This window comes from Helianthus annuus, chromosome 14 (genome assembly GCF_002127325.2).
Source record: "Helianthus annuus cultivar XRQ/B chromosome 14, HanXRQr2.0-SUNRISE, whole genome shotgun sequence".
In the NCBI taxonomy this organism is placed as follows: Eukaryota; Viridiplantae; Streptophyta; class Magnoliopsida; order Asterales; family Asteraceae; genus Helianthus; species Helianthus annuus.
The window spans coordinates 104,619,376-104,629,730 of record NC_035446.2 but is presented as its reverse complement, the minus strand read 5'-3'; the positions used below and the strand labels follow the sequence as shown (position 1 = coordinate 104,629,730).

Genomic DNA, 10,355 nt, shown 5'->3' with positions numbered 1-10,355 from the left:
CTACGGGGGTGTAATAGAATATATAATAGGAATGTGTATATTAGATTGATTATGTAAATCTCTCCACCAAAATAGGAGATTACACACTTTTATATATATTGAAGGTTATGAATGAGAGGAGATCAATGTAGCCATTCTATCAATCAAACCTAATTTTCCAAATCGAAAACAAACTTTTAAAGAAAAATATTTTTAGTGAGTCTGCTCAGATAAGTTTCAAACCAAATAAAAAGATTGTAGTTTAGCACCGTCCCATGACCTATGGTCTAGTCTAGTAGTATGGTGCGTGTCTCCATAAGTGATGTATCTTTCTAAGTCTAATGACAGATCATCTTTATGTAAACAAAACTCTTTAAAAGAAATTGTAGGTTAACCACACATCATGCATTCAATAAAATCCATTGTTACAACCACAAACAATGTAAAACTTAACAATCATTTATACATTTGGTTAAAAAATAATAAAAGAAAAATAAAGCCCTAAACATCATGGATTCTGATCAACCAAAAACCAAACAGTCCCATTCATTTGTTTTTCTGTTTCAACCACAACAATGTTCCCACTTACATTTGTAACCGCATGTCCTCCCATCCCATTTATTCTCAATGCACTATTATAAACCGAGTATTGAACATGACTTATTCTGTCCGGAAAAATCAACACCGGCGAGAAGTCCGCCATCCACACGGTCCCGCTTCCGGTCACCGCCAACTTCCCAACCGTAGATTTCATCCTCATCCCGCCTTTCACGTTGTTTTGATCGATAACAACTTGATCAATGCTTGTGAACTCCCCGTCTAGTTCCACGACACTTCTCGAGTCACCAGTGAACATGTTATTAATAATGTTGAGGCCCGATATGCGACCATTAACCGACTTTAAAACAATGTTACCTCCTCCTAGAAAAAACCCGTTAGTAATGTGAACTTGTGAAGGGTCTTCGATAACTATCGAGTTGTAGTCCATATAAGAGTTATCGATTCGGATTTGTCCTGTTTTGATTAAAATCCCGATCCCACCGAAAAATGTAGCTTTGTTGTAGCAATGTACCCCGGTGATCATGTTAGCCTGACCCCTTAACACCATCCCAATGGCGGCTGAGAAGATGACCACATCTGTGACCGCATTGTCATTGCTAGCGAGATCAATGGCGGTCCCCATGAAATCCCGCTCGTGTTGGTCACCACCGATGGTGGGGATCTCGCCCATGAAGCAACTAGATATGAACGTTTCGTGGCCTCTTTCGACTAGAATTCCCTCGGTGACAAAATGTAGGAAAAAACAGTTGTTGACTCGAGTTCGGGCTGAGTCAACCACTCTAAGGCCTCCGCCTATGTTACTTGAATCGAAAAGGATGTCGCGAAAGGTGATGTCTTCGTAGTATATTGGTTCGTTTCTTGTTTTCATGTCGGAGAGTGTGTCGTTTGACTTGTTGGCAGTGGTTTTAGAAGATTTTAAGGAACTTGGCGAGTGTAGTTCGATAAGATAGCCATCCGGTGGAAATGTGTTAGATGCTCGCAATGTACCACCTTGTATCTATAACGTTTAAGCGTGTTAGATGTCAACCGAGTAAAAGTTGCATAGGCAATTTGAACTAATTAAAGCGTGTTAAACTATTTTACTAAAGTTTCTTAGAGCATTCACGTTCCATTCTTCTTCTCTATCTATATGATTTAACTACAAAACACATTTTTCTCTAAAAAATTGTTTATTATTTTAAAACCTCTCACTGTTTTTCTTGCTTAAAAATACTTATTATATCACTTTTCTCTTTAGATTGTGGGGGTAGATCAGGCGCTTTTGTTAGACTTTTATATATAATTTAGAGATAAATTGATTTTTGAGAAAAGGACATATTTGTTAGACTTTTATATATAATTTAGAGATAAATTGATTTTTGAGAAAAGGACATGAATGTTCTTATTCTATGTTTAATTTATATCATCAACTTTAGTAATCACGACTAGACGGCGGCTAGTCGGCGATTAATCACTAGTTGGCCAGTAACTGAGTAATTTTTCGTTAATCAATCCATTAATCGCTAGTCGGGCCTAGTGGGCCTAGTCGGACCTAGCCGGCCAGCCAAAAATCGACGATTCCAGTCAGATTCCGGCAAAAAACATGTACATTCCGGCCAAAACCTCTAAATTCCGGCCAATTTCCAACCAAACCATGTGAATTTTAACAATTAATCTTAATCTTGTATGATTAAAAAAATGAGTTGAGTAAAAGTTAAAATCTAGCTAATTAAAATATTTACCTATAAAAATGTGTATATGTATACATAAAACTGAAAATTACATATAAAAAACCTGATCCGATTAATCCCGAGTAGTCGCTAGTCCCCACCTCACCGGCCGACTAGCGACTAGCGAGTTCTCCAACCGTGGTAATTTCACATTCGTGTCTAGTTTGTAAATAAGAAAATAAATGATTTTTTTTTTCAAAAGTTATTTGTGGGTGAGATTGGGTGAAAGTAGTAAAAACTTATCAAATAAGGTGAGTTTATTTACAAAACTTCTTTTACAAAACTTGTCTTTTAAAAGTTTGTTTTTATAGTGTAAAAACAAGAATAAATAGAAAATTAGCGTAACACGTCTGTAACAACCTGTCTCATTTTTTTCCTCTCTTGTCAAATCAACAAAACTTTATACAAAAATGTATTATACGGTTCTTGAACTTTTATACTTTTAATTAATTTATTTATTCAAGTAACATAAGTGTAAAAAACTAAAAAGAGTGATGACTCATGATAAATGTACGATGGAAAACGCGTAAAAAGTGGAGGTACAGTTTATTAACATGGGACTCGACGCCTTTATCATTCCCCACATTACCATTCTCTTGGAAAAATCCAAGACCTATTTAGCATTTACACCATTTTAATGACGCATGCAAATCTCCATAAAAGATTGTGCAACATAATAACTTTTCTTTCATCAACCGGCTTATATAACTTTTTACTATATGGTTAACTATTTTACATTAGACATTAACACATGTATGGTTTTAAATTATTAAATTCTTTTTAAGTTATTTAAATTACTTTTTACAACCTGGCCAGGTGGGCAAAAAGTGACATAACCCTGACCGTTCAACCGCATCAACTCATCCGGTATGTTACTTTGCATAATCACAAAATAATTATATATAAAGGCCATTTCAAAGATTCACTATAGATTTTTATTTGTTAATGGTTTATACATTTTTTAAACTTGACTTTTTATAAACAAATATGTATATATCCCTTTATTCAGTAATGGTTCATATCATGTTTGTAAAACAAGGTCTCAAAGATTGGGTATTCCCCTAGTACTTGCTATAATTTGCCGAGGTGCGAGTACTCTCCGTATAAGCCGAATACTCCACAAGTACTCTCAGCTAGGCCGAGTATTCCCCGAATACTCTTAAATCCGACTAGGAAGCGTTAGCGCCTTTTGCAATCATGGTTCATATACATGCGTTTATCTAAAACCAGTAATATTTTGATAACTACGAGAACATGTTTAATTCATGTGTTAATAAGTACATGCATATGCATATTTACCACATTTTTATATTTAGATAGATGAGATAAAACAAAAAAATACAGAGAAATAAACTATTTTTTACTCAATTTTAATATGTAAATAATCAAATTTACATCAAGTTATTGGTTTAAATAATAGTTAAACTAAAATATATTGTCAAACTTGTAAAAAAAATAATATAAGTCCTTTTTGATAAATGGTTTATCACTTAATCTATCAGCCTAATTTTAACAGGTGTCCATATTTCGAACGAGTGAACTTTTATGCACGTGACGTGCATTAACATCCGATTGTACTACTGACTCCATATTTACAAAAGTAGACACAAAATTAAGTTAACATGACACGTCAGTTAAAAAACAAGAAGGGCTAATTTAGTAAAATACCACTAGATTGCCGGAATTCGGAGGAATAACAATGGGTTTAGAGACCCTGAAGCTGCCACCTTGAAGGTCAACAATAGCGCCACCCAAATCGTTGACTCCGGGCAGCAACTGCTGCCCGTTTCCGACCGCACAAGCGTCGCTCACCGCATCCATAACCGCCGCCGTGCTATCCTGCACACCACTCGGGTCTGCTCCATACCCGATTGGGTAAAACACCCTTCCCGAACTCTGTCGTATAATTCATAAATGAATATTTAGTGACGGAACCAAAACTTTTCGGTCAGAAAGTCGTTATAAGGTTCTTAGCTTCTAGTTTACTAGTTGCAATTACGGGTCTGACGCATGTTTTTGTTAACAAACACTCGACATTTTATATTTTAAAAGTTTAACAAGTTGAGTGTTAAACCAGTAAGTAAGAGATCTAAAAAATTAAGAGCCAGTATAATCCTTAACCGTTTAGAGGCAAATGTCTGAACCATTCAGACATCTGCTCGTGAAACAAACAGTCTGAACCAGTAAGAAATCTGAACCATTAAAAGTTTCATTAAGAGATAAACGAACAGCCCCTCACTGAGATACGGTGGTTTGTGGACCCTTTTGACCCCTCTGGCTAACAGTGTAGGTGTACCTAATGCATTAAAAAATGTACCTTAACAAGATCGGAAGAAGATGAAATCTGAAACGAGAGAGATGAATGCTGGTGAAGCTTTGTTTTGAAATCATAAAGCTTCTGTTGCTTTTGAGAACAATTTGCTTCTTGTAACACCAAAACCAACACTAATAAACAAAATGGCCTCATTTGAGCCCACGGTTCGAGCCGGCCACCAACCAGTTGCTAGTCTTGAACCAGTTTAACTGTTTAAGATCAGGGTCTGGGTTGTTGGGTTGGAGAAGAAACAGAAGATGAGTAATGAATGTATGTGAAGTAGAGAGTTTGGCATGTCTATGTGTCTATATATAATTTTAATTTTTTGTGTTTGTTTTGTTTTCTTTTTTTCTTTTTTACTTTTGCTTTATATAATAAATGAAAGCATCAATAAGTTTGGTTTGAATTGTATTTAGTGCATGCTACCTTCATAAATCCATCTGTTAAAGGGCAAAAGATCACTTCCCCTTTGAAAAGAATCAAAAGATGCAATTTTTAAAGAAATATTTGAGGTGTTTTTAATTTATTATATTTTGTGTTGGTTCTTTGTACGCAACGCGGGTTTGGTACTTTGTTGATGGGTACGATAAGTTTTTTTTCACCTTCTAGTATTAATAAGTTATAAACGCATGTTTTACCATATAATCTTATATTTTACAACACAAATGTGATGTATTATTGTGATGGCCCGCTTTTGATTTCGCCCTTATGTGACAAAACACTAGAGTCTTGCCGTAGCACTAAATTTTTTATTTAGTTCTCATTTGAACTAACAATGTAGACAAATTCTACACCAGGCCTAGACATGAGAAATGCTGAGTGTATATATAGAATGCCAGATCTCAGATATCATAAACATTGTTTCAACACGACGTAATACCTGGATGGTTGACCTTCTAAGCTGATATTGGAAGTCCCGACCCATAAAACAACCTAAGATGATACGAGATCTTGGTTGTTACATTTAATTTTTTTAACTTGTTTTTTTATCATCTATAAAGGGTTATTGGATTTTATCACTCTCAACTATTGAGTATTGGCCGCTGTCACTCTTAACTGTCACTTTGACTCCCACCACTTTCAACTTAACACTTTCTGGATTGTGTCACTTTGCAGGTGAACATTTCTTAGTGTCTGACTTGTGTTATTGCCAAAGACCACTCAACCGGAGTTACATAACACACAAAGTGTTGTGATGGGAGTCAAAGTGATAGTTGTAAGTGGCAGCAACTAATACCCAATAGTTAAGAGTAATAAAATCCAATAACCCTCTAAAAAAGGTTGTTGTCTCGTATATTTTTTTATCATACTAGTTAAGGTGTAGACATATTATTGATGAATGATGAACAACTTAAGAATTAATCACCTTATTCTAGTAAAAGTGAATCACATTATTATGTAGTAACTCAAGATTTCACAATAAAAAATTATAAGTGGCCAAGGTTTTGTTTAGTTTTTTTTTTTTTTTTTTTTTTTTTTTCGAGCCAACTTAGTGCGTGAATTATGAGCAAGGTTGATTCGAGAATTTTCGATAAAAATATGGAGTGGAAAAACTAGGCCCTCATTAGGCCAATTTTAAATAGACTTAAACTTTAGTAATGTGTGTTGATGAATAAAAGGGTAAAGAGTTTTAGTGTTTAATGAGTTAAAATAAATAAAATGTTAATAGGTTTAAGTGTTTAATTAGGTATATATATTTTTCATTTCTTTTTTTAAATATATGATTATATATATACAAAAATTAGAAACATTCAGGGCCAAGATAGATTGGACCCTTGGCCGTCGCCCTCCCCGCTCCCTTCCTAGTCGGCTCTGATTACAAGACCTCATCAAATTTTGAAACCTTAAAAAACCATAAATAAAAGTTAATACAGGTGAAGGGAGCGTTCTCAGGATGGCTTGTTCATCGAGTTGGGTGGGAACACCATCGCAAATAACTCATGATGGGAATCAAGATGAAAAACTTGAATGGTGAAAATCAGAATGGAAAACTTGGGTAGATGGAAGACTTGAAATGCCCCTTTCAATTTGGGTTTATTTTGGTAAAAATGAGGTGATATTCCCTAATTGGTGGCTTCATTTAGGTGCACTTTGTTCATTTTAGAGTACCCCTAACACCCTAATAGTATTATTAATGTGAGGAAAAATATAAACTTAAAAACCATCATAGCTATAAACTATAAGGAAGAAGGTGTTTTCGTCTTCAACATCTCCCATATCTACTTCCTTTAGGTAATGTTTGGTATGTAGGAATAAGTCGGAATGTAATAGACCATTGTGAGGGAATTAAAAACAAAGGTGTTTGGTGGTTGATCAATGGAATGAAATCCCCTATTATACTAGGATTCTCATTCCCTCTAAACACCACAAATTCATTACATCCGCTTCCCCAGTTTTTTTACAATCCATTCCCTCTTTCACCATTTACCACCAGCACCACCCATCACCGAACACCGCCGCCATCACCACCCACCACCACCACCCACCCACCCACCACCGCTACCACTCACCACCGATTTATTCCTTCATTTTTTCATGCCTACCAAACAACACAAAGTAACAAATCATTCCATTCCGCATGGTAACCAAGCAAGTTAATGGAATGATAATAATCCATTTCATTTCTTTGTGGATTCTATTATTTCGTCCATTCTATTTTCTAGTTCATTCTATTAAACACATACCAAACATACCCATATGGTGGAAGGGGTGGACTACCCCGGACGTGGCCAGGTTTACGCGAGTAAGGTCGAGTAGCCCGAGTACACCATCGCAAGTGTACTGAATACTTGGGTTGAATAGGTTGTCAGAGTTGTGGAACTCAGGTGTGGTGGATGGAATGAGTTGTTTCCCAACGCTTATTTATATTAAAAAACCCTATTTCTAAAACACTATATATATCACAAATTTTATCCCATTTTTAAAATCACTTTTTTATACTCTTACACTTCTATACTTTAAACATATATGTTTATTACACAATGGATGTTCCATCCGATTCTAGTGGTCTTGGGTTGCCTAAGGGGTTATCCAATTCTAGTGGCTTTTATAATATTCTTTCCGACTCGTCCGATTCTAGTAGTATGGAGTTTTTGCCCAAAGTGGCTGCCACAGCAAGTAAACTTCAGGATATGGCAATATCAAAGAAAAACATGTCGCATGATCATAAATTGGCTCACAAAGTTTGAGTGAACGATTACTTCATCAAAGACTCGAAGTATGGCGTAAACACCTTTAGAGCAAGATTTCTCTTACCGAATGAATTATTTTTAAAAACTGGCGGGGATATATATGCGGATACCAGGTTTGAGTGGTTTCATGAAGGTTACCACGGGAGGTTAAAAACAGCTTCATGCCGATTCAGAAAATGCACATTAGCTATTCGTCAACTCGTTCCTGATAATGTTCTTGACAAATTCAATGAATAGTAATCTATGCATGCTAGAACTTCTCGTGAATCTTTATAATATATTTGTTTTTTCAATTCAATTATTATGCTATACAGTAAAGAGTTTTTATATACACCGACTAACCGCAACATTGCACGTTTGTCCAACGCACATGAAGCTAGTTGGGGCCTTCTAAGGATGGTTGGTAGCTTTGAAAATATACATATCATTTGGAGGATGTGTCCAACAAGTTTGCGAGCCCAATTTATAAGAGGTGATCAATGATACCTAATGATCATGATCTAAGAGATGGTGTCATGTGACTTATGGTTTTGGCATGCATACTATGTTCATGTCGGTTCGAATAACGACATCAATGTTCTCAATCAATCTTCGTTGTTCAATAGTGAAATGTATGGAATCGTCCCAAGGTGTCCTTTTCGGGTTAATGACTGCCAATACAAACATGGCTACTATCTTGTTGAAGAGATTTACCCGAATTGGTCTGTTTTTATGAATTTTTTTTGCATACCTTGTCAAAACGAAAGAAGAAAAGTTCAAGAAGGTGCAATAGTCGGCAAGAAAAGATGGCGGACAAGGATTTGGTGTCTTAATATTTGATGCATGGCGTCTACTGAATCGATTGCAACGAGCAATGAAGCACGGGAAAATACAAAATTTGATGTACACATGTATCATATTGGACAATATGATTTTAAAGCATTATAAAAATTCAATATCACCTGATTACGTGTTGGACCCTCTGACCAACGGAAGTCATTAACGAAATTGTAATTTATGAGAATCATTTATAGTTGTAGCAAATTAATGAAATAGATAAACGTAAAGACTATTAATTCAGAATATGAGGCTAGTATAAACTCAATCATAGATTAATTATGAGTGTTCCATCCAGTCCCCAAATCATAATGAATCGTGTACTCACGACCACAACAAAAATGTTTGTTTCTTACTTAGTGATTTTAGTTGAATTATGTTAGTTTTTCAGTTGATTTCAATTTGCCCATGACTTTACACGATAGTGGTATCTTTAGGGTGGGATAAGGCGTTGGAATCAATAGGTCCTGGGCTTCGATTCCCACTTGGGGGTTTTCCCATATTTATTGGGTTTCCTCTTGAATTAGTGTATAGCCATTATGCCTAGTAGAGATGGATATGATCGAGTGGTTCCGCTGGTGGCACGATGATACTCAAGTGGTCCGTCAATGATCCAAATTATCTGTTAAAAAAAGTTCATTTCAACTTATGAAAAGTCGGCATATGATTATTTTAGTGTTATCAACATACATTTTCATGTATTAAATTAACTTATCAATCAAGATAATAATATCAAGTTAGATGACGCGGAAGGTGTGCTCATTTAACACTAATGTTAATTGGGGCTTTATTTATCAATTGATCTGTTTTATAAAATATTATTTTGGGCTTAATATATATATATATATATATATATATATATATATATATATATATATATATAGAGAGAGAGTTAGGATCCTGTAAAAAAGACTAAAATTGTGAGAAAGGTAAGAAAGAATCTACACCATTAGATCTTTGGTTTAATGGTTGAGATTAATAGGGACCAAATTGTAAAATTTGGTTTATTTTTTGGACTGAATTGTAAATTCTAGGGGCAATAAAGTCTTTATACACATTCAAAAATAGAAACTGTCAATCAAAAATCCCTACAATATCTCTCTCTCTCTCTCCACAAATTCCACTTTTCGTTTTCATCGGAGATTGCCACCACCGGATCCGGCCACCACAACCCCACTGCCACCGAATCCAGCCAACGTATAACATCACCACCACCTCTGCCTCCATCCAGATCCCCAACTCTCTGTCTCTTCTGATTTAGATCTTCTGATTTCACCCATCATCTCTTCTCCTTAGAAGCGGTTAACTAGCCACTGTCGTTATACCCGTCGCTGCTTACCGACATCACCAACGAACAACCGTCACTACATGTCAGAATCGTTTCCGCTGTGCAAGGAAGGAACCGGCGAGCATCTCGTTTTTGCTCGGTTTGTTTCGGATCAGAAGATATAGGTGAGTTGTTAATGCGTTTTATGTCCCGGCGATTTAACGTGGGATGGGGTTGTCTTTCGATTCCACGACGACACGATGTATGGGTTCCATTTACAACATATGTTTACCGTGTGTATGTGAATGGTGTTTTTTTGTACTGAATGGTGTTATTTTTTGTATCGAATTGTGTTATTTTGTACTGAATGGTGTTATATTCTTTGTACTGAATGGTGTTATTCTTGTACTGAATGGTGTTATTTTTTACTAAAGGGTGTTATTTTTGTACTGAATGGTGTTATTTTTGTACTAAATGGTGTTTTTTTTTATTTTACTGCTGAATGGTGTTATATTCTT

The 10,355-nt window shown here is 35.6% G+C and overlaps 1 protein-coding gene across 1 annotated transcript; it reads right to left on the bottom strand.

The window, feature by feature from the left end:
- Window positions 1–351: 351 nt before the first annotated feature.
- Window positions 352–4,842, bottom strand: LOC110873002 (polygalacturonase QRT3). Its single transcript, XM_022121901.2, has 3 exons — window positions 4,567–4,842; window positions 3,918–4,145; window positions 352–1,537 (listed from the first exon to the last, which is right to left on the bottom strand). The coding sequence occupies exons 1-3, from the start codon at window positions 4,714–4,716 to the stop codon at window positions 488–490; spliced, it is 1,428 nt and encodes a 475-aa protein (XP_021977593.1). The 5' UTR covers window positions 4,717–4,842; the 3' UTR covers window positions 352–487.
- Window positions 4,843–10,355: the final 5,513 nt, after the last annotated feature.